Genomic DNA, 24,849 nt, shown 5'->3' with positions numbered 1-24,849 from the left:
TCTCCATTCCAACCAAAACTGGCCCCAGCTCTGTCTGCGCAGCGCCATACATCGCACTGAGGCTATTTTCGGTACTGCATCTCAGACCCATTCACTTGAATGGGACCCAGGTATGTAGCTCCATTCTGACCCCACAATATGTGCTGGGCACCTCTGAAGTAAGGAATAAGCCAGCAGGATTGTGCCGCAACCGATCCAACAAGCCAGATCACAGGCCACATAATCATAGGCGCAGCGTAAAATAAAACAATTGAGAAAAAAAATACTGCTGCTTATATCTAATAACAAGGGTGGGTGGGTAACTCCCAAAAAAATCGCACCTGCAGCCCCCTTCTCCACTTATGTTTTTTTAACATCACACGGCGGTATTCATTTCACTAAAGGGGGGCTATTCACGTGACCATAATTTTAACAGTCCATGGTCACAGCCTGGCCAAACATAGGTCATGGCCTACTTTCTGCTGTTTTTACGGATCCCTCCATACACCGAGACGTATGTTGGATCTGTAAAATCGACCGTCACTCAGGTGCAAGAAGGCCATGACATATGGATGTCTTCACGGGCGTTTTACACTGCGGTCGTGTGAATCTAGCCTTAACCCAATGATTGGACTCAGCAGTAAAGCGAGTCTTACGGTTTTCGGCGCTTCGATACCCAGTATGCAACAAAAGGGGAGCGGACAATGGAGTTTCAGAACCAGATTAGTACATCTTCTTTCTCTGCTTTTACACTGACCCCAGCCACCCCCAAAATAGCACCAAATCCTAGCCAACCCATAAGGTGCACCTTTCTAGCTTACACCAGAGCTGTGCTCATGGACATGACTCCCACATAACGTGTACTTCCAATGTGCCTGACTGCTGCAGCCCCTACATAGCACATACATGAGCAGTCAGCCTCTAAAAAACACAAGAGGGAAACTTCCCTCAGTAAAGATGTCGCGCTGAGCTTCACAAAGCTGCACAACTCCCAATGACGTCACATCCGGGACCCAACCAATAGCGGGCCAGGTATTCTGAACGGGAACGTGATCGAGCGATTTACGCATGCGCTGTGTCGTAGCTCGATAACGGCCGAGACGATGGATCCGAGGCAGTGGGGTGAGAATACGGCGTGGTGGTGGCGGTGGTGGGGGTTCTTTCAGGGGCTACCGGTCATAGTCTGCAGGGGGCGTACTTGTCTCGGAGCGGGCTGCAGGCCCAAATCACATTTGGCTCTGTAGGTTCCTGTAGCAGACATGTTGGCCTGGCATTCTGCAACTTGTAGTTCTCCAGCGGATGTAGAGGGACGTGTAATAGGATTGGGGCTGGGGCTGCCTTGTGTTCTCTTCTTACACCTCCTCTATGGTCTCTGGGGGTGGAAAAAATAATATTTTATGTCATGGCTGCCATAAAGTTTCTAAGGCAGCGCCATGTTTTATACTCTGCAGCCTATCCCCAGTCATTTCAATGGCAGGTTCTGCCCAAACATTGAACACCACGTTCTCATATTGAAATGAATGGGCAGCAGATTCTGCCATGTGATCTAAGCCTTGTACGTCCCTCCAGCTCGTTTCTCCTACCTGACACAATGGCGGCCATGGAGAGGCGCTAGTACGCTCCGGGGTGCCAGTTTGGGGCCCTAGACCCTTGATCTGGACGGGATTTGCAGCTGTAATAGAGGCCGTTTCCTGGGGTTAAGTATGGCCATACATGTGGCCTGTGATCTGGTGTGTTGGATCGGTTGCGGCACAATCCTGCTGGCTTATTCCTTACTTTAGCACATATTGTGGGGTCAGAATGGAGCTACATACCTGGGTCCCATTCAAGTGTATGGGCCTGAGATGCAGTACCGAAAATAGCCTCAGTGCGATGTATGGCGCTGCGCAGACGGAGCTGGGGCCAGTTTTGGTTGGAATGGGGAAGATTACTCTCTGGCTTCCATTATTTTTAATGATAGTTTAACATTTTTGGTATTCTATAACGAATTAGATGTATAATTTGTTACACAGTGTCTTCTATTCGTAACGTCTGAAAAGTCCCTTTAAGAAGGATCAGTTTGGTATCAGGTGCTCGCCATCGACACCGTGAATGCAGTCAGTGTACCCCCACTCTCCATTGAATAATATGGGACCAAATCCTTTTATTCTGAGACCAAAAAAAACCCATTCAGATGGTTCATTGCCTCTAATAGGGCTCGTTCACATCAGCGTTCTCCTCTCCGTAGTTCAGGTTTACGTTTCCTGCCTAAAACAGAGCAGGAGACGGAAACCTGCAGGAGTCTTTCATACACATTCATTTGAATGGGTGAGAAAGCTGTCCGGCCGTGAGCGTTTTGCGCTCTCCGCCGCGAAACCGGGTTTTATAATCCGGACACAGAGTCGGACATGCAGTACTCTGTGTCCGGATTAAAAAATCCGGTTTCGCGGCGGAGAGCATAAAACGCTCACCGGCGCTCACGGCCGGACCCGGTCTGAGCTTTCCGACTTCTGGCATGCAGAAGACGGAAAGCTCAGAATGGACAGGTGAACCTAGCAATATTCTGTTTTGTTTGCTTGGGGTTTTGCAGCATACAGGGTTTTTTTTTTTTTCTTTTGAAGGCCTCAAACAGTGCCAACGTAAACACCACTGTGCACGAAAAAAGTGGGGTGCCACTAAAAAAAACATGCCCAGGATGCTGTCGCTTCCCCTCCCCAAAAGGAGATAGGGGGGGGTTCCCGACTAACTCTCCCCCCACAAGGTCCAAAAGGAGCGGAATCGAGTATCAGTGGGGTAACAGCCGAAAGCCCTCAACTGCCCTTTTCTCCTTGGGGCTGCCACCACCCAGGGTACTAGGAGCTGACCTTAGTCCGGTTTCACCTAGGGCTGCCACCACCAAGGTTACTCCCGGACCCAGACCAAAGGACCTGCGTTCCCCCCAGTCTCCCAGGGGGGATCAACAAGAGACAGGAGGGAAGCCCATTACAGACTTCACCTCCAGACGACCGTCGGGGGTGTCCCAAAAGGGTACAGCATCCCTTCATCGGACACAAAAAAGTGGACAGAGTGAAACAAAAGAAGTGAAGAACATGTAAACATTAGGTGAAGTGCCATTCAAGGCCCGGTTCACCGCCGGTTCTATAAAAAATTTCCCCGCACTGGTAAACCAGGCATAGGGAGTGGGTGCTCACAAAAGGTGTTTGCTTGTGCCACGCAATGTGCCCTATTCAGTGGGTTTCCCACGCCTAGTGAATTAAGGCACCTCGGGGTCCACTCAGCCCCCGAGGCACAACACAAGAGGCCTTCGAGCGCCTCCTCACCCTCCAGCCAAGATCCATGGCACTGAGGTGCCAAGTGGTCGTGTTGCCAGCGTCAGCAGTCTTCCTCAGTCCCCTGCAGTGGCCGGAGCCAAAACCACTGGTGGAACCGATTACTAGCTGCGTCCCCCGGCAACATGCCCAAAGTGGTTCTCACGTTCCCATCTCCACTGATTTCGGTCTACTCCCGCTGAGCCGGTCCTCCCAGCGGTTTCACGTACTTTCTGCTTCTGATAAGAACAGATACTACACTTGATCTTAGCCATAAGGCCGAGCAGCATACAGGTGTTGGACTTTTGGTTACCTGTTCTCCTGACCACTGGTGGTCCCTGCGGTCAGACTCTCTGTGATCTGCCATCGGGGGCGCTCCATACACATTAGGTCGACCTCTGCTCCTAGATCTGAGTGATTTTATGTGCCAAAGACTGGAAAAGATAGGAACCATTTCTGTATAGACTGCGCTCAGTGGACCAGATCTATGAACTAAGCAGTGGCCATAAACCCATCTCCGCGTTGCACATTTTTGGCCCATGATGGCACATTTCCCCTCCTGTGTCCCAATTGCCTCTTTTTTTAAGACCTTCTACTGATCTGAGGCCATCAATATAACAATTCCAGAATGGCTGCTGCTTTGTGCCACGTCCTATGTAAAACCACATGGATGGCACATACATGATGGTCTAGGATCTGTCCGTGATAAAACAAGAATACATGTGTAGGAGGAGTAATAGGTTGTGTTCTTACGATTGTGTACAAGGAGCTGTAGGGCTGATATTTTGGTTATGCAAGGCTGTTTCTTATCTGCATGGTTTCTTCATTTTTTTCCTTTTACTCCCCCATCTCAAAGACTGTTACTTCTAGTCTGTAATGTGCACACAGAATTCTAGGGCTGTTGCTGGGCTATGAGGAGCGCCCCCTACTCAAACTGTACAAGGCTAAGACAGAAATTCACAGCAGTAGCACACTGAGCAGCACGGTGGCTCAGTGGTTAGGACTGCAGCCTTACAGCGCTGGAGTCCTAGGTTCGAATCCTGCCAGAAACAACATCTGCAAGGAGTTTGTATGTTCTCCCCGTGTTTGTGTGGATTTCCTCCCATTCTACAAAGACTTAAAGAGGAACTTTCACCGATTTGGGAACAAGCAGTTCTATATTCCCGATCTGTGCCCCGGGTAAAGAGCTATTGGTCCCGGTACCATAGCTCTTTACAGTCAGAAGGGCGTTCCTGACAGTCAGTCAGGAACGTCCTTCTCCGCAGCAGCGCCTATAGCGCTGTACAGTGTGAGCGGGGAGGAACGCCCCCTCCCTCTGCTCACAGTGCTTGTCCCTCCCCGCTCACACTGTACAGAGCGATAGGCGCTGCTGTGCAGAAGGACGTTCCTGACTGACTGTCAGGAACGCCCTTCTGACTGTAAAGAGCTACGGTACCGGGACCAATAGCTCTTTACCCGGGGCACAGATCGGGAAAGCCGACACTACACTGAGTTCAGCACACTGTTGGCTTTCCAGCAGTATATAGAACTGCCTGTACCCAAATCGGTGAAAGGTCCTCTTTAACACTAGAAGTCCCAGAGAGGGGTCATTTAACATTTCTACCATTGCTTCAAATGGGAGCTCGAAATGTCTGGGACTTCTATTGTTAAAGGGATTCTATCATTAAAAAACTTTTTTTTGTAGGCAACACGTCGGAATAGCCTTTAGAAAGGCTATTCGTCTCCTACCTTTAGATGGGATCTCCGCCGCACCGTTCGTTAGAAATACCGGTTTGTACTGGTATGTAAATTAGTTCTCTCGCAGCGATGGGGGCGTCCCCACTGCTACTCGAAAACCGACTCCAGCGCCGCCTCTATCTTCTGCTGCATCCTCCCCTTCCTTCTTCGGCTGGACGTCGGACGCCTGCGCAGTACGCTCTGTTTGGCGAACTTCGCCGAACGTACTGCGCATGCCCGCGGCCATAGTGCCGACCCCGCAATTTCGCGCATGCGCAGTACGTTCCTCGAAGTCTTCGCCGAACAGAGCGTACTGCGCAGGCGTCCGACGTCAAGCCGAAGAAGGAAGGGGAGGATGCAGCAGAAGATAGAGGCGGCGCTGGAGTCGGTTTTCGAGCAGCAGTGGGGACGCCTCCATCGCATTTCCAGCGCTGGGGCCCGCCCCCCATCGCTGCAAGAGAACTAATTAGCATACCGGTACAAACCGGTATTTCTAACGAATGGCGCGGCGGAGATCCCATCTAAAGGTAGGAGACGAATAGCCATTCTAAAGGCTATTCCGACGTGTTATCTAGAAAAAAAAGGTTTTTTAATGGTAGAATCCCTTTAAATGAAAAAAAAAAAAAAAAAAAAAAGTACATTGTGATCCCTATATGGGGCTCACAATCTACATTAACCCCTTCCCGACATGCGCCGTAATAGTACGGCGCGTGTCGGGTCTGTAACTATGGCAACCGCCCGGGAGCCGGGCGGCCATCATAGCCGCCGGGTGTCTACTGCTTTAAGCAGTAGACAACCAGCTCTAATGCCTCTGATCGGTCCCCGGACCGATCGGAGGCATTAACCCCTCCGGCGCTGCTGTCAAAGGCGCCGGAGGCGCCATTTTCCCGGCGGCGCATGGGCGCCGCCATTTTGGCAAGGATCGCCGGCTCCTGGAGCATGCTCCAGGGCCGACGTCATGTTGCAGTGACAGCCGGGAGCCTTGTACAGGCTCCCAGCCGGTCTGCAAATTCTCTCTTTTGCAGGCTGGTGTATGCAGCCTGCAAAAGAGATGATGCTTTTTTGCAATGCATTAGCATTGTAATGCATTGCATTAGTGATCAGACCCCCTGGGGTTCAACACCCCTAGGGGGTCTAATAAATGCAAAAAAAAAAGTAAAAAAATATATAAAAAAATATAAAAAGTATTAAAAGTTCAAATCACCCCCCTTTCCCTAGAACAAATATAAAAGTAGTTAAAAACTGTGAAACATATACATGTTAGATATCCCCGCGTCCAAAATCGCCCGCTCTACTAATCTATAAAAATATTTTTCCTGTTCGGTAAACGCCGTAGCAGGAAAAATAGTCAAAAGTGCCAAACCGCCGTTTTTTCACTGTTTTAATTCTGATAAAAATTAGAATAAAAAGTGATCAAAGCAATAACATTTCCCGAAAATGGTAGAACTAAAAAGTACACCCGGCCCCGCAAAAAAAGACGCCCTATACATCCCCGTACACGCACGTATAAAAAAGTTACGGCCGTCGGAATATGGCGACTTTTAGAAAAAAAAATTTTAACACCGTTTTGGAATTTTTTTTAGGGGTCAAAATGTAAATAAAACCATATAAATTTGGTATCCCTGGAACCGTACCAAAACACAGAATATAGGGGACATGTCATTTTGGCTGCACAGTAAACGCCGTAAAACCAAAGCCCGTAAGAAAGTCGCAGAAATGCATTTTTTCTTCAAATCCACCCCATTCTGAATTTTTTTCCTGCTTCCCAGTACATTATATAGAATAATTAATGGTGGCATCATGAAGAAAAAATTGTCCCGCAAAAATTAAGACCTCATATGGCTCTGGGAGCGGAGAAATAAAAAAGTTATGGGGTTTAGAAGGAGGGGAGTCAAAAACGAAAATAAAAAAATGCCATCGGCGGGAAGGGGTTAAAAAAGAAAAAAAAAAATTCACGGCACTGATATCTCTGCAGACGGGGGCTTCCCGGCAAGGCGTTAACCGTACGCTGTCAACTTTCCTAGTGGTATATAATACTGCCAACGTTAGGGCATGAAAGGTCCCTTTAAGATATTGATGATCCAAATCCAGATTTTTTTTTTTTTGTTTTTTTTTCTTTCTAACCCACCTACAGGACTCTCTGCAGTCTTTCATCATCAGCATTGCAAGAGTTAAAATCCGAGGGTGAAATCCACAGCAATGATTGACATGCTGCGGGTTTGTCTTTCGTAGAAATTGCATTTACTGTCCATGGCAGAGGATTCTGGCTCCTTACACTGTGTAGTAGCCATGCTTGGTCACTGCAGCTTAGATCTCAGCCCCTTTAAAGGGATTCTACCATTAAAACATTTTTTTTTTGTGGATAAGACGTCGGAATAGCCTTTAGAAAGGCTATTCGTGTCTTACCTTTAGACGTGGTCTCCGCCGCGCGGTTCCTTAGAAATACTGTTTTTTACCGGTATGCAAATGAGTTCTCTCACAGCGATGGGGCCGTCCGCACCGAGAAGTGTCTCCAAGTGCTGCCTCCTTCTTCGTCCGCACGCGTCATCTTCAGTGTCATCTGGCGCAGGCTCGTAACTTCTAGCGGCCATTTTCCCGTGGCCTGTGCACCTGCACGCTCTGCTCTGCACCTGCGCCAGAAGAAGACATTGAATATGATGCTGCGGACGAAGAAGGAGACAATTCTCTGCCAGCGATGGGGACGCCCTCATCGTTGTTTGAGCGCTGGGGCCCGCCCTCATTGCTGCGGGAGAGCTCATTTGCATACTGGTAAAAACCGGTATTTCTAAGGAACGGCGCGGCAAGAGGTAAGAGACGAATAGCCTTTCTAAAGGCTATTCCGACGTCTTATCCACACACACACAAAAAAATTTAATGGTAGAATCCCTTTAAGGCCAAGGACTCGACTGATGTACCTAACCAGACAGTCTGGAAATTTCTTAGTCACCTTGTTATTATTTTCCCCTGACACCAGGTTCACACTATCGTCCGCCGTCCGTTGTTCTGATCCGTCAGATGACCAGAACAACAGACAAGTGGATCACTATAGCTGTGGACACATATGGAGCCCGACGAACCCCATAGTGATTATATGGGATCCATTAGGTGTCCCTTGTTTTTAAACTGAATGAATGCAGTGGAGGAAAAGGTTGTGCGTGCAGGACTTTTGCGTTCACCAATTTCAGAGGACACTGCGACAGAGGTGTGTAGGCGAATGTGAACATACCCTTACTTAGCTATACTTTGGTGGTCACTCGGGGGACACCGCACACTAAACAGTCATTTTAAAGGGGTTACTGCTCCTGCAGGGGTAACATGGTATTACATGTGTGAGGTCTAATGGATACCTGTCCATGTAATCTATGGGTGGTCTGAGTCTGCCATAGAGGGACTTCCTGTTCTTAGGCCCAAGTATATATAGAAGTAATGGCATAGTTGCTTACACTAGTACATGACTTCTTATCTCTTCATGTTTCTCATATAGGTGGACCAGGGTTTCCTTTCCCCCGTGGACCAGGGAACTTCCCTACAAATTTTCCATTCGCCACTAATACGCCAGGATTACAGCAAGGATTTGGGATGCCATCTTCTAATTTTCCAACCCATAACAGGTAGTCTACCATAGACAACTTTCCTTTGGATATGTCCACTGTAGAGGTATTGGGGGGGATTTATTAACCCATTTACACCCATTGCTTGCACCAGAGTTGCACTACATTACTGGTTTTGTGCCTTGCTCACCACTCCTGGGTGCAGCAGACTGGGAACGTCCGTGTTTAATATGTTCTCCTACATGGCATAGAGTTCCATTTTGGTGCAATGGCGGGCACCCGGTTTATTAGGGGTCCGGAGCCTCTTAATAATTTAGTTGCACTTTCTGCCACTCTGGACCTTTACTAAGACTGGTGTAGGGAATGCTTATCTTTAATAAATGCCCCCAAGTGTCCTCGATAGACCCATCAGCTTACCCCCCCCTGTCGCCTGTGTTGAAAGGTGCGAGTGTTTGGATAAAGAGTCGTCTCCAAATCCCTGACCTCAGTACATGTATTATGTGTCGTCTTTCCTCTTCTCTAGACCTCCATTCCATGGTGACTTTAAGTTTGCCGAAAATCCTCAAATGCAAGGAAATTCCTTTTGGACAGGACCAGGACCAAGTGCTCCAACACCCAGGATGGTAAGCCAGTACTCATTGCTCCCCTGTAGAAGGTGCATAGTTAACTGTTCCCCTAATAATGGCAGCCATGTTTATGGGTCTAGTATATGGAGCAATATTGTGGCATTCCAATAGGTAATTCTAGTATCCGAACCATGGGGTGGTGTGTATTGTAACGTCTGACACAAGGGACTTTGGTGGTCCCCTGTACCCCCAACTGAATGGAGAAGACTAAACCCGGCAGTCCCATAGAGATAAACAGAGCATTAGTGCATTGAGCGCTGATCCATCCAGGTACCAGGGCTTGGCGGGGGTCTCCGCAGTCAGACCTCCATTGATCAGACTCTTATCCTGTTTATAGGGGTAAGTGACCCTTTTAAATAGAGAAACACCTTATTTTTATTGTACAGCTTTCTAATGGATTCAGGATTGCTACTTAGTTGACCTTTCGCCAGCTCATTGCATCCTTCCGTAGACTTCTCCACTTATTCTGACATAGCTGGAATTTTTTTCTCTAGCCCCCACCTTTCCTGAGCAATCACTACTGTTAGTTCAGCACAGTTCTATTCTGTGTCAGGTGGGTAATCCCTGTCTTTCTTCTCCAGCCTAGGACCGCCCACCCGACAGTAAACAACATAACTGTGCTGGAAGTAACAGAGGTGAGTACTTGCAAACTGTGGAGGCTACAGACAAAAATGTAACTGTGCCAGAATCAGCGGAGCGGTACCTATTGGAGAGCGCAAAGTCGTGGTTGGGGGAGGTGGTGAGAGATTAATGATTGTGGTAAATCTGATATGCCATGCTTATGGTACGGATATGAACCATATGTTACACGCAGACGTAACAGAGCATCTATAACAGGGGTTCTCAACTCGAGGACCACAGTCCGAACCCGGGCTACGGCCGATTGCTGCAGGGACCCATGCCTGCCAACTCTGTCATTAGGACACCGACCAGGAGAAACCTTCATCTCCCGCCCACTGTCCCCTAGCCGTGATCTCTTGCTCTAGCAGCAGTAGGGATCGGTAATCAAATCTGTTGTCTTCACACGTGAGGACTCTTGTGCAGGCAATGTGTATTGTCTGTGGGGGGCACTACTGAGGCACAAGAATGGGGCATCATACTGTGAGGGGGCATTAGTGCCCCCCACCTACCGTATAATGCTCCTTACTGCCGCCAATCCCTGTATAATGCGCATTAGTGACTCTCCCATAGTATAATCCCACACGAGTTGCCGCCGCACACTATAGCGCCACAACACACAGTATAATGCAACATTGGGAAGTAATTTTTAATAAAAAAAAATATCTGAACCTCTAGTGTGTCTTATAGTCAGACACGTCTTTTTGTCCTATAAATACCATAAATAATGCACTGGACCTTTATTTGATGGTGGAACCCAGTCAACGGACCTTCACTAATAGTAGTTGGGTACCCCTGACCTATAAGATGTCCATGGGACTCCTCCAGCAGCCTATATCCGGGAACTGGATGTCCTGGTAATGCATTCAGACGGGATGATGGTTGTATCTCTGTACATATAGCACTCAGTTATAAGGCATACATACATCGTATAGAGGGGCAAAAACATAGTTTTGGGGCAAACAATGGAGTACATGGTTTATTCGTTTGTTAGGATATCATGGGTCAGAAGGGGTACCATGTCAGGCCACCAGACTAGATATGCTCTACTAGGAATTCTGGGAAAGGAATATGCGAAAATGTTATGACTCCGACTCAACATCCTTGGCTGCAGCAGGTAGATGAGCAGAGCTGTGACCGAAAGGTGCATTCCCATCCCAAAATCTACCGGCCTATAGCTAGGATGTGGAATGAGACCCCGTGCCATATTGGGGTGGACCATGTATATCAATGCCTCACGTGGGCCACCATTCATTTATAGTGGCTGCTGCGGGGAAAGTCTAGGCCTAGTCGCAGCTCCTAGAAGCGGGTTATGGCTCAAGGTTCAGTTTAGAAAAGGCTGGTGGTCTCATGCCGAGAATGGCCGGGTCAGTAAGGGGTTCTGATCATATCTTCTTTTGTCTTGCTTCCATCTTCTAGAGGCCACCGTTAAAAAAGAAGATGGTGTCCCCCACACTCAAGCAGCTCCCTAAAGCAGAGGAGACAGGTACGGTTACTCGTGGAAATTTATCCAACCTGACGCAAAGTAATAGTAGGGACGTTGCCCATAGCAGCCGTTTTCCAGCTGTCATATTGTTAGCAGTAACCCGATGTGTGACCGTGGGCGCTGCTTGACCCGACCTATACATCATATCCTTGTTTTCTCTTAGTGCCAGATAACGCTAATAATCCACCAGAAACCATAAAGAAGTTTAAGAAGCAGCGATGGAGAGTCCGAGACCGAAAACGGAGAGGTGAGAACCGGCGAAACGGTGTATTCACATGATATGCTACAGTCACGAAAGAACTGCTGCGAAACGGCATTGGTCGTAGCAACCAACCGGAGCCCCCTGTTCCATATGATAGCTGGAGTTTCTCAGGTTGCTATGGGCAACTTCTTTGCGTTTTTTTTTTGGCTACGCTCGCTCTCCTGTCTGAGCTGTTTTCAAGTTACTGTTTTTCACTGACAGAAGCCGCCGCTGCTTATACACAGAGCCAGAAAGCCGCCAGTCAGCCACCAAATTCAGGAGGTGAGTGTCAATACAGCTTCCTGGCCGCCATAACGCGAAAGGAGCTCATTTTCAGTGTGTATGTATATATATATATATATATATATATATATATATATATATATAATCTGTCCACTTATTATATTTTGGGTGGATGTGCGACCGGCACTTACATCCTACCAGTGAACTGATTAGTCGCGCTCCAGTCTATTGGGAAATTTTCCATTCAAATTTAATTATTATTTGCAAAAAAAAAAAATGTTTAACCTCTTACTGGCTGCAGAGTGAAATATTTTTGGCGTGATGATGGCACTTTTTCTTTTCGTTGATAGGTACAGCTAAGGAAGTGCAGCAGCCGACTGCACCGAGCGCCAGCCAGCCAGCAAATGTTGAAAACAAGGAGGTGAGGTCATTGCTGGGGTGCAGTTTTGGGGGCTGTTCATATGTAGGTTTTTGGGTTTTTTTTTTGTAGATTGCGAGGCCCCATATAGGGATCACAATGTACCTTTTTTTACTATCAGTATGTCTTTGTAGTATGGGAGGAAATCCACGCAAACACAGGGAGAACATACAAACTCCTTGCAGATGTTGCTCCTGGTGGGATTCAAACCCAGGACTCCAGTACTGGAAGGCTGCAGTGCTAACCACTGAGCCGCCATGTTGCCCCCATTTCATGTTAAGTTGGGGGCGGATTCTGCCCCCAAATCAGTGGTAGATTTAGCCAGGTTTCTGCCTGCCATTGTTTTCAATGGGAGTCAGAGACTGTAAAATAATCATCCTTCCTGATATTAGGCCTGTTCATCTGGATCTACTCAGTGGCGGAAAGCCGCAACGCCAATGCCGATCATCTTCATTCTGCCGCGGGGGAGGGATGATGAATTCATTATCCACCATGTGAACGGGCCATTAACATAATTAATAGCGATATCATTGATGTTATGTATATTTTTATCTTTCTCCTTTGTCATTCTGGTAGTAGACATCTAGATCAGTGTTTCTCATCATTTATAAGCCAAATACCGCCTAGTGGGAAAACATTTCAACCACGTAATTTCAGATAGCGCTCCGTTATAAATAATATATATAATTTAGTGCCCCAATGTGTAATATAATGACCTCACCAGTACTCCCTCACTCAGTGATGCTTAAAGAGGACCTTTCATGTCGTCCTGGATGTGCGGTATTATATACTGCCAGAAAGACAACCGCTGAATTCAGCACTGTCAGCTTTGCCGGTATGTACCTGGTACTAGACATATTGGTGCCATTATTTTCGGCACCATTGTCAGAAAGGTAGGCGTTACAGCCTAGCACACTGTCATCTTTCTAACGGTGTTAATGGGGTTATTATTATTATTATTATTATTGTTTATTTCTATAGCACCATTAATTCCATGGTGCTGCACATTATTATATAATTCCATGGTGCTTTACATTTGGGGGTTACATACAGTACACAGAATATACAGGTAGATATAATACTAACAATGACCGACTGGCACAGTGGGGTAGAGGGCCCTGCCCACGAGGGCTTACAATCTATGAGGGTAGGGGGGTAGAGACAGAAGGAGAGGGGGAGACTGTACAGATGGGGGTGCAGTGATAGTGTTATTGGAGGTTGTAGGCCTTCCTGAATAGGTGAGTCTTCAGGGCCTTCTTGAAGCCTGTGATTGTGGGGGTCAGTCTTATGTGTCTTGGTAAGGAGTTCCAGATTATGGGGGATGCACGGGAGAAATCTTGGAGACGGTTCTGTGAGGAGCGGATGAGAGCGGAGCAGGAGGTCATTGGAGGATCTGAGGTTACATGTGGGCAGGTAGCGGGAGATTAGTTCAGAGATATATGGAGGGGACAGGTTGTGGATGGCTGTGTATGTTAGCGTTAGTAGCTTGAACTCAATTCGCTGGGCTATAGGTAGCCAGTGGAGGGACTGGCAGAGGGGAGCAGCCGATGAAGATCGGGGGGAGAGGTGAATTAAGCGAGCAGTGCAGTTTAAGGTGGACTGGAGGGGGGCGAGGGTGTTAGCTGGGAGTCCATGGAGAAGGGTGTTGCAGTAGTCTAAGCGGGAGATTATGAGGGCCTGGACGAACATCTTGGTAGTTTCCTGGGTGAGGAAGGAGCGGATTCGGTGGATGTTCTTGAGCTGGAGGCGGCAGGAGGTGTTGAGGGTTTGAACGTGTGACTGGAAGGATAGGCCGGAGTCCAGGGTTACCCCAAGGCATCGGGCCTGTGGGACAGGGGTAATTGTGATTCCATTAACTTTGATAGATGGGTCAGGTGGAGGGGCCATATCGGGTGGGGTGAAGATGATGAACTCCGTTTTCTCCATGTTGAGTTTGAGAAAGCGGGAGGAGAGGAAGGAGGCTACGGCCGCTAGACAATCTGGAATTCTGGCCAGCAGGGAGGTCATGTCTGGTCCAGAGATGTAGATTTGGGTGTCGTCGGCATAACAGTGGTACTGAAAGCCGTGAGATTCTATGAGTTGGCCCAGGCCAAGGGTGTAGATGGAGAACAGGAGGGGTCCTAGGACGGAGCCCTGGGGGACACCTACAAAGAGAGGGCGAGGTGAGGAGGTGGTATGCGAGTGGGAGACACTGAATGTGCGGTCGGTGAGGTATAAGGAGATCCAGGAAAGGGCCAGGTCTGAGATACCAAGGGATGAGAGAATTTCTAACAGGGTGGAGTGGTCAACTGTGTCAAAGGCAGAGGAGAGGTCGAGGAGGAGGAGGACAGAGTAATGGCACTTGGCTTTGGCGGTTAGCAGGTCATTAGTGACTTTTGTTAGGGCAGTTTCAGTGGAGTGCCGGGGTCTGAAGCCTGACTGAAGTCTGTCAAAGAGCAGGTTGGACGAGAGATAGGAGGAGAGTTCGGAGTGGACGTGTTCCTCAAGCAGTTTTGAGGCGTACGGGTTGGTCTACAATTGGACCTATGGGTATATTGAATGTAGGCCCGGGCCATCGACTGATGCATTCAACACAGAGACAAGATGAGTCTGAGCAGAAGCATAACTTTATTATGTACATGACAGCTTTTTATACACATCAAAGTGGGTGTATTATGTGACTAAGCATGCGTACCGAACTGTATTCTCCTACCACATGACTGCCATAAACCTGAGACAGCCAAGGTCCTGGCCATTATTAATTTCTGGTAATATTATATATATATATATATATATATATATATATATATATATATATTTCCATCTCCATTCTAAGCTTCTGAAGAAGTATCAGTAAGGGTTAAGGGGTTTTCCAGGCTTTTTTATTGATCTGTTATCTATTAATCTAGCTTTAAGATAGGTTATCAATTGAAGATCGGCCAGGGTCTGACAACCAGGTCCCACCAGCCGATCAGAACATCTCTGTACATTTGTATAGGGTTTGTGCTTGATACCACAGTTTAGTCCATTCATTTGAATGGGACTGAGCTGCAGTCAGACCCTATGACCGTGACGTCACATGTCCTGACAAGCAAAAGCAATGCTCACGGGGGGCGTCTGACACTTCAACCGACACATCCATAGCGTTGGGACCCCTAAGGGTAAGTCATCAGTTTAGAAGACCTGAAAAACTTCTTTAATATCACAATTCATTTTATTTTGCAGGAGAAACAGACCGCAACTCCGAACGGAGACACAATGAAACACGAGGCTCCAGAGCAGTCCAGAGGTAACTACTTCCATTAGCGCCGTATTATAGGTTACCCGTTTATTGAGTTCATGACGTGAGACCAGTGTTAATTCCTAGATTCCGATGCGACAACCCCACCAGAAAAGAAGATGAAGACGGAAGAGACGAAACATCCTTCAAAACAGTAAGAGCCATAGATGGCGGCCATGTCTGGTGCACTTATCTACCTATCAAGTAGATAATGTCAGTCAAATCCTCCAAACCAATAGGAAGGTTCTGGTACTGGAGGAGACCTCACCAGTCCTATTTAAAGGGACCCTGACACTATGAGAATGCCAGAGGAGGGGGGTGTCTATTGCTCCCCAAGTCTCTTTAGGCACACGGGGGAGGGGGAGGGGGTTGGCTTGGAGGACAAGCTTGGAAGCTTATTGGATAGTTTGTAGAGCGAAGCAGCCACTTAGTCAAGAAGACGCTAGTTGGTTCTACAACCTGACACACCTGAGGACATGTTCTGCAGTGGTCGGCAACACAACTCCTGTGACAATGGTCCTCTGCGGACTTTCTGTGAAATACTCTACTGGAAAAAACTGCAGTGCGTTTCCGGCACGTTTTTTACTGTAGCGCTTTTTTTTCTGCTACAACGTGGGTTTTCCGTGAGGGTCCAACACCCAGGACACCTGTGGATCAGCTCCAGGAGCGCCACTTCTGCTTCAGAGGCCACGTTATGTCACGTTCACTGGTCGCAGCTCAGTCTCATTGAAGTGAATAGGCCGAGCTGCGATGCCAGATGTATGGCACCTAGATTCACCTCCTCCAAGTATAACGTGTCTTTTTTTTTTTGTTATTTATCAGTCATGATGTCTTGAAGAGTTTTCCCTGGCTCCGCGATACCAGCAAATTGTTCTCGTGCAGCTTGTGTCGGTTCTACTCTCCGGAGGAGCATGAAATCCTGAAACATTTCTGTAGCAATCTGCACAACAGCGTCCTACAACATTTGCGGATCTTCTTCCCCAGAGAGAGAGTGAACTTACTTCATGTGAGAGAGCAGCTTGTGCACATGTCCTGTGAGCCGTCTCTGTCCTTGGCAAGTAGGTGGCTAACTATGGTTTCTTCTTCCTAGGAATACCTTAAGTTTAAGAGGAAGGAGATGTCCATGAAACCGAAGGACGTTGTGAAGCAGAAAGGTACGGTATGGTGTTCTTAGCTGATGTCTGGTCTGGGACGGTTTCCTTGGCCTCCATTTTGTCTTGTACTGTGAGTCACAGCATTTAAGGATTTTTGGCTCCTTTTGGTGCCTGAAAGCTACACCAGTTGCTTCAGATAACAATGGGGAAGTAATGGGGGCATGGTGACCTGATAGTTATAGTGGAGCAGATTATGTGAGAGGTAGAGGGGGCATTTTAACAGAAAGACTAGAGCAGAAGAACAGGGGCGGGACTTTGATGAATCTGAGGTCACATGACAGCTGCCCATAGTATCTGCAGGCAGCAGAGAGAGACCTCCCTGTTTACACAGCAACCCATGCTAGAAAATAAAAAGGTCACACTGATCATGTGACTTATTGAAGAAGGTAAAAATCAGGATAAGGAAAGAAACTATTAGAGGATATTCACACAGAGTTTTTTGCAGACGAATTTTGATGCTGAATCCGCCTCCAACAATGGCTCCTATTGACTTCAATGGGAGCCACTTGTTTTTGTTTTTTTTTCCACTAGTAGCGGAAAAAAGAAGTGACATGCCCTATCTTGCCGCGGATTCCGAGGCTGAGTCACCTGCGGCGTCCACGCTCCTTTTTAAGCCCATTCATTCAGCCCTAATCAGGAGCGGGATGCCCCTAGCCGTGCGGAAGTTCACGTGGCGGAATTTGGTTTCCGTCGTGTGAACGTACCCTAACTGGGATGGTCCTTCAGACAATATGAGTATAAAAACAAGTCACCAGTGTCCTATTAAGCCTAGCATATCCAGACCTATTATATGGCTGCAAAATATACTTCCCTCTGCCCACTTCCCCTCATTCATACATGTCTTGGTGCTCTCCTTAAAGGGAGATTTTCTTGATGCTTTCTTACATCTGTAGTCTGTTCATGTTTAGACACTGCAGTAGGGTTAAGCCGATCTTGAGATATCAGGATCGATTTTAAATCCAATTTCTGATCATTTTCCATTCGATTCCGATCCTAATGTAAGTCAATGGGATTTTTTTTTTAATGATCAAAAATCAGATTTTGAAAACAATCCTGTTCAATACACAGCGTGGAGTCCAAAAATTGAAGCCTCCAAGTTGTGTAGTGATTAAAAAATCCACCGGCTACTTAGTCCTCCCCACTTACCTGCACAGAACTGCTGATGCCGCCCCTCTCGTGTACGCCGCTTGAGCTCCGGGCCGTTGTTCTCTCCTCTGTCTTCGCACGCCGGCAGAGCGCTGTGCGCGCCCCCGCCTCCCAGGCTAGTGTGACTGATGCTGGGAGAAGGTGGGGCTTGTTGTGGTTTAGCAGAGTGTGGGCGGGTACAGGGCGGGGAGACGTGAGTGCATCACTCACGTCTCCCCACCCTGTACCCGCCCACACTCTCCTAAGCCACAAAAAGCCTCGCGTTCTCCCAGCAGTAACACTAGCCTAGGAAGGCGGGGGCGCGCACAGCGCTCTGCCGGCGTGCGAAGAGAGAGAGGAGAGAACAACGTCCCAGAGCTCCGGGGAGCGGCAGTGGTTCTGTGCAGGTAAGTCGGTTGAGGGATCGGAACTCCGTTCCCGATCTTTTTTTAGGCGGGATCGGAACACGATCGTGAAATTTACTCGATCGCCAGTTGGCATCCGATCTTTTCCGATCCCAATCGCTCAACCCCACCCTGCAGGTATACAGCGTTCTTCCATGGATTTATTGTATTGCCGCCTCTCTTTCAGGAACATATCAGGACCAATACTTCCATCGTGTCCAAGCCATGCACTGTCAGGCCTGTGATGTTCTCATCCCAGATGTCTCAAATCTCCTGCAAAACCACACAAAATCCGAGGCCCACAAAAAGAATTGCAAGGTACAGATTGACTATGCAGCAGATTTGTCGCAATTCCATGTATCTGAATGAGGTTGATTCTGCAGCGTGTGCATGGACTTGTGACAGCTCATTCAGATGCATCTGCCATGTGAGAAGAAGCCTGATATTCCCAGAATAATGTTCACCTCTAAATTTAAAGCGTGTTGCCCAATGGGGGAAAGGCTGCTGCTGCATGGGTTAAAAAATAAATGAAGCTATACTAACTGGCCCCAGTCAAATGCCTACCAGGTCCACACTAATGTTTGCTGCACAATGGAGGTCCAGGGACAGGTGAGTAGAGGTTTGTTGTTTTGTTTTTGTGTGTGTGTATATATTTGTGTGTACCCTCAAATGGATAACGATAAAAACTATAGCCCATCCTGCAAAAAACAAGCCCTCACACTCAAATTTTTTTTTATTTTTTTTTGAAGTAGTAAAACTTTATAAATTTGGTAGCCTAAGGATCGGTCATCTATGAATTTCTCTTCATTTGATCTTCTAGACCAGGGGTAGGGAACCTTTGGCTCTCCAGCTGCTGTGAAACTACAACTCCCATCATGCTCCATTCACTTCCATGGGAGATCCAAGAACAGCAGAGCAAGTATGCATGCTGGGAGTTGTAGTTTTGCAACAGCTGGAGAGCCGTACGTTCCCTATCCCTGCTCTAGACACTTGTGTTTCCTTTTGTTGCCTCTAGAGGACGATGTCAATTCACATCAAATACTGAGCCTTTCAATTTTTGTATCTTCACCAGCTTATATACTCGAGCATAAAGGTCGGCAGCGTCCCAGAAGCGAAGGCGCTTTTAGTGAATACAGATTTTTTGCAATTTCATAGAAAATTCAGCCAGGTGAGTAACAGACGTGTCCAACTAAGGAATATCCCTAGGTTATTTGTACAGATACAAGACTCAGAAATTCTATACAGGAGCATCTCCAAGAATTGGAGGATCTTTAAAAAAAAAAAAAAAAGTCATTTATTTCAGTAATCCAATTCGCACGTGACCTCCTATACTGTCACATTCTGCGCAGAGTGATCTATGTCTCGCCTGTATTTCTGTGAATGTTGAGGGTTATGGCTTATAGCTGATGAATCTCAGGAAATTTATTATTTTTTTCTTCAAATGTAGATTGTGCGCCCCACATGGAGCTCACAATGTACATTTTTCCCTATCAGTATGTCTTTGGAATATGGGATGGAAATCCATGCAAAGACGGGGAGAACATACAAACTCCTTGCAGATGTTTTTTTTTGCCCTTGGCGGGATTTGAACACCAGGACTCCAGCGCTGCAAGGCTGCAGTGCTAACCACTGAGCCACCGTGTGGCAACCAAATCTCAGGAAATTATAATATGATGTAAGAGCTAGAGATGAGCGAACACTGTTCGAAACAGCACGCTCCCATAGAAATGAATGGAAGCACCTGGCCCGGCGGCCGGCTGCTTAACCCCCCGCGTGCCGGCCGCTTCCATTCATTTCTATGGGAGCGTGCTGTGTTCGCTCATCTCTAGTAAGAGCAATTAAAAAATTGATTTGCAATAGAGAAATGTTGGCCTAGTTTAAGTCAATACAGTAGATCAGGGGTCCTCAAACTGCGGCCCGAGGGCCACATGCGGCCCGCCAAGCACTTCTGTCTGGCCCCGCCGACAACGCCGGCAGGCGTGCATTTATAATGAAGCTTCTGGGGAGCTCGGGCCAGGCCATGGAGCGCACTTCACTTTACCTATTGGAGGGCAGCGCTCCCGATGTCTGTGTGACCTGCTCTGCCTCCGGCCCACTGTTTAAAAAGTTTGAGGACCCCTGCAGTAGATGGTCGGGGCTCTTTGTGCATGACTATGGCGGGGGGAGGGGATCAGCCTGTGGCACCACTGATGTGTTATGGACGCCCAGGTTGGTAGTGGTCTTTAGCTCATCTGCATTGTCGGGTCTCGTGTCCCATCGTCCTCTTGGGTTTAGGTCTATGGGGTTTAGGTCAGGTGAGTATACTGGCCAGTGATTTCTTGGTAGATGGTTGCGCTGACTTTGGACTCTCCTCTAGACTCCGGGACCTGGATTTCCAAATGAAGTGCAAATTTTACTTTCATCTGGAAACAGTCCAGTCCTTTTTTTTTTTTTCCTTAGCCCGGGTAAGACGCTTCTAACGTTGTCTCTGGGTCTGGACACAAGGAATACGAAACTTGTAGCCCATGTCCTGGATACGTCTGTGTGTGGCGGCTCTTGAAGCGCTGACACTAAGGCAGCCCCCGTCCACTTCAGCCGCTGTGAACCTGTGCCAAATTCTTAAACTGGCTTGACAATGCATTCATGCTGCGGTTATCCGGATGGCTTGTGCGCCTTTTTCTACTGGATCTTTTCCTTCCACTCAGTATTCCATTAAAGGGATTCTACCATTAAACTACTTTTTTTTTTCTAATTACCACGTCGGAATAGCCTTAATAAAGGCTATTCGTCTCCTACCTTTAGACGTGGTCTCCGCCGCGCCGTTCCGTAGAAATACCGGTTTTAACTGGTATGCAAATGAGCTCTCCGCAGCAATGAGGGCGGGCCCCAGCGCTGAAAGGTTGATGAGTGCATCCCCATTGCTGCCCAGAGCTCTTTCCTGCGCCGCCTCCTTCTTCTGCAGCAACTCCGCCTCTTCTGGCTTCTCTTGCTCTTGTAGTTCGAAACAGGAGCATAGAGAGGCCACCCCAAAATGGCCGCCGACCAGCTCCTGTATTGAACTGCAAGAGCGGCTACCCAAAAATGGCTGGCGGCCATTTTTGGGTAGCCGCTCTTGCAGTTCAATACAGGAGCCGGCTGGTGGCCATTTTGGGGTAGCCGCTCTTGCAGTTTCGAACTACAAGAGCAAGAGAAGCCAGAAGAGGCGGAGTTGCTGCAGAAGAAGGAGGCGGCGCAGGAAAGAGCTCTGGGCAGCAATGGGGACGCGCTCATCGGTGTTTCAGCGCTGGGGCCCGCCCTCATTGCTGCGGAGAGCTCGTTTGCATACTGGTTAAAACCGGTATTTCTAAGGAACGGCGCGGCGGAGACCACGTCTAAAGGTAGGAGACGAATAGCCTTTCTTAAGGCTATTCCAACATGTTCATTAGAAAAAAAAAGTAGTTTAATGGAAGAATCCCTTTAATATACTTGTGAACAGTCAGCGATGACGCTTTGTGGCCTGTGGGGGGTGCCGGTGGCCATCTTCTGGACAACTGTCAAGTCAGCAGTCTTCCCCATGATTGTGCAGCCCACTGAGCCCGGATGAGGGACCATGTCACGGCTTAGGATACCTCGGCAGGTGACACCACCAGTCTACAATATTGAACTTTTTCATAAAATTGCAATTTTCTGAGACAGTAACTTTTTGGGTTTTCATTAGTTGTAGCCATAAACCTCCACATTCCCAGAAAGAGATCACTCCATGTATGATGCATCTATAAAACATGGGAGGATCACTTATCGAATTCAATTCATGGCTATTCTAATGTATTGAGCCAGACCTGTATATACTGATGATACATCCTGAGGTAACTCGGGACATGCTGGGAGTTGTAGTGTCACAAAATAAAGCATCACTCCACTTTACAGCATAGCTATGCCCTAATGGGGCGTACCAACAAGTGTTCTCTACATCAGACAATCCCTTTAAGTGGATTCGCACATCAATCCGTTGCCTAAACCGTAATGATGACTTGCCTGACGTGTTGTCTTTCCAGGGACAGAATCCGAAACCAGCAGGCTCTTCACTGGAGGAAAGCAGCACACATGATATCCTGGTCCCCGAGGAGGATGATGATGAGGAGGAGGATACTGTTGAAGATGCCACTTGTGATACCATAGATGGTGAAGATCTCCCTATTGACCATAGTGAGGATGAGACCAGAGACTCCGACTCATTGGAAAGAAACCCTGTGTTACCAGAGATGGTGGAACCTGATCACATGACTACCGAAACGTCAGCCATAGCTGTGAATACTGATGAGACAATGACGGAGGAGGAAACTGAGGAAGAGGAGGCGGCCGAGGCCCCATAACCTCACTTATTATCCCTTGATGTGAATTTTTATGTTTCAATATAGCGCCACCATGTGAAGTAAGCAGCGCCTGTTACATCACTAATGTCTCAGTGTAAGACCCTCAGGCACTGTCTCCAACAAAATGGCCACCCATTACAAAAGTGCCCTTGTATTTCGGAGCCAGGGAGGAGCTTGAGCAACAACCCCTCCACCCCTTTATGGTGTCCATATGCTTTAGAGAGAAATTGGATGTTATGAATTGTCAATGAGTCCCCAATTAGGGGGGCGTTCCTGTCTGTCCGCCAGGTCTTCGGCCTATTCTCCAGAGAAACCAGACAGGGGGCGGCAGTTTTAAAACCCATTCATTTCAATGGGTTTTTATAGCAAACCACCGGTGTCCGTCTGCAGCCCCTCCGCAGGGAAACTGGGGTTTTTTTTGGCCTGCATGTCCGTCCAAAAAAAAAAAAGTTTCCCCGCGGAGACGCTGCAGACGGACACCGGTGGTTTGCTTTAAAAATCCATTGAAATGAATGGGTTTTAAAACTGCCGCCCCCTGTCTGGTTTCTCCGGGGCTTAGGACCGAAACCACAGGGTGCAAGTGTGAACACCCCCTTAAGTCCTGGAAATCCCTTTAATGTCACCTGCCAAGTATGGAGACATCATCATCAAAGAGCGAATGATGAGACGGCAAACAGGACAGTGCCTGGAGGGGGCGGTAGTGAGTACATTTAGTTCAGATATTTGCAGGTTCCTATAACTTCTTATTTTGTTGCAGTTTTGTATAATATTTCTTTTGTCTGAACTGTAAGTAAACAAAAAAAACAAAAAAAAACTGTTTTATGTTTTAGACCCTGAATTATTATAGGCTCCAAAAAAAATCCAGCTTTTCTGCAACACGAGGGCTCGGCTATTTGCTGGATCGGGGGAGGGGTACACAATGGAGTGGATTTATGTGTATTTTCACATACTCGTGCGTTCCGGTTTTTTGGGCTTTTTAATGGATCACATGTGGCCCTGTTACTATGACGGGACCTTTTTGACCGTCCAGTCTGATGGAGCTTCTCATATCTTGGCCCGTATTCACAGATCCTTCAATCGACTCAACGGATCCGTGAAAATGGATTATACTCGGATGTTCATCGACTGTGAAAATGGACGCACATTTGTGTGAATAAGCTCTAAGGCTCGATTCTTATGGCCAGACATGTTCGGACTGTAGCCATGCGCCCGATCCCGGCCATAGGTCTAATAACCTGAAGCAGTTTAGATCCTTCTGATGCGTATAGTTCAGGACTGACCCACGGTCAGGATGTGATTTGTGGCTGTAATACAGTCTGTGTCAGCGCCATGTGAATGCAGCCTTAAAGGGGATGTGACACTACAACACAATCTCAGGCGGCCCCATAGAAGTGAATGGAGCTCTGGCCACACAAGCGCACAGAGAGACTTCAGGCCCCCATTGTACTTTTGTACTGGGGGTCCCAACAATCTATCAATAGAATAGGGGAATGAGTCTAGTGGTGCGGCTCTTTAGGCGAAGTCTATATGGTGACTTTGAGAATCAAAGAAATAGACAAATCCTCTATGAAGCCTATAGGGATGGCCCTGGATAAATAATGGCTACCATTGCCATACGTGGTTATCTATGAGGTGGTTACAACCGTTTCCAGAGCTAAGCTTCCATCTTGTCTGTGACATTCAGGGCCTCGCTTACTTTAGTCTTAGTTCGTTGATATAATCTGCATTGCCTGGGCCAAGTGCCCAGTGGGAATTTTTTTAAAAAAATTTTTTAAATGTAGATTGTGAGCCCCCATATAGGACTCACAATGTACATTTTTTCCTATCAGTATGTATTTGTAGAATGGGATGAAATCCATACAAACACGGGGAGACCATACAAACTCCTTGCAGATGTTGTTCCTGGTGGGATTCGAACACCAGGACTGCAAGGCTGCAGTGCTAACCACTGAGTTACCGTGTTGCCCCAGTTGGAAGCTTCTTCCTTTGATGTGGCAGTTGGCATCTTCCTATACAATAAAAATGTTCTATATACTGTATCTTTAGAGAGAGAGAGAATCAGACCCCCATCATATAATATATAGATCTCCCATTCTTTCTCTTCCATTCCCATCATTATCACTGTGTGACGGGTGTCTGTCTGATCGGCAGTAAATGTGATAGGCGCCTGTGTGGTGTTACATTGGAAAGGGTTAATTTGATTCTAGCTTTGTAGAAGGTTGTGGGACTGTGCGATACGAGGTCATACTCCAAATCAGTGACCATAAGAGATGTGCACATCATATACTGAGGGGGGAGCTGAGGGGTATATAAGCTCGTCAGGGTAGGATAGATGGGTTCGCTGCTATATTTGAATTGCCTGAATATTTTAGGGTGTTGGTGCACATGACAAATGAGCTTCCCTAAAGAGT

The 24,849-nt window shown here is 47.5% G+C and overlaps 1 protein-coding gene across 4 annotated transcripts; it reads left to right on the top strand.

Annotated features, from left to right (window-relative positions):
• Nucleotides 1-1,057: 1,057 nt before the first annotated feature.
• AKAP8 (A-kinase anchoring protein 8) lies at nucleotides 1,058-22,878 on the top strand. Of its 4 annotated transcripts, XM_075272855.1 has the most exons (15): nucleotides 1,058-1,101; nucleotides 8,467-8,593; nucleotides 9,057-9,156; nucleotides 9,741-9,794; nucleotides 11,197-11,263; nucleotides 11,427-11,510; nucleotides 11,727-11,786; nucleotides 12,098-12,168; nucleotides 15,370-15,433; nucleotides 15,512-15,578; nucleotides 16,247-16,430; nucleotides 16,515-16,578; nucleotides 18,295-18,425; nucleotides 19,180-19,275; nucleotides 22,121-22,878. In XM_075272855.1, the coding sequence occupies exons 1-15, from the start codon at nucleotides 1,083-1,085 to the stop codon at nucleotides 22,436-22,438; spliced, it is 1,506 nt and encodes a 501-aa protein (XP_075128956.1). In that variant the 5' UTR covers nucleotides 1,058-1,082; the 3' UTR covers nucleotides 22,439-22,878. The 4 variants fall into 4 exon arrangements, with proteins under 4 accessions (XP_075128956.1, XP_075128957.1, XP_075128958.1 ...); XM_075272856.1 differs by lacking the exon at nucleotides 9,741-9,794; XM_075272857.1 differs by lacking the exon at nucleotides 11,427-11,510.
• Nucleotides 22,879-24,849: the final 1,971 nt, after the last annotated feature.

The sequence above is a fragment of the Leptodactylus fuscus genome, chromosome 5 (assembly GCF_031893055.1).
Source record: "Leptodactylus fuscus isolate aLepFus1 chromosome 5, aLepFus1.hap2, whole genome shotgun sequence".
NCBI lineage: Eukaryota > Metazoa > Chordata > Amphibia > Anura > Leptodactylidae > Leptodactylus > Leptodactylus fuscus.
Note: the sequence above shows the minus strand (reverse complement) of the source record. Positions and strands in the feature narration are given on the sequence as shown.

Coding starts and splice junctions, on each gene's coding strand:
- AKAP8 (XM_075272855.1), top strand. Junction 11,511..11,726: donor CCGAGACCGAAAACGGAGAG/GTGAGAACCGGC, acceptor TTTCACTGACAG/AAGCCGCCGCTGCTTATACA. Junction 16,579..18,294: donor GGACGTTGTGAAGCAGAAAG/GTACGGTATGGT, acceptor CCTCTCTTTCAG/GAACATATCAGGACCAATAC.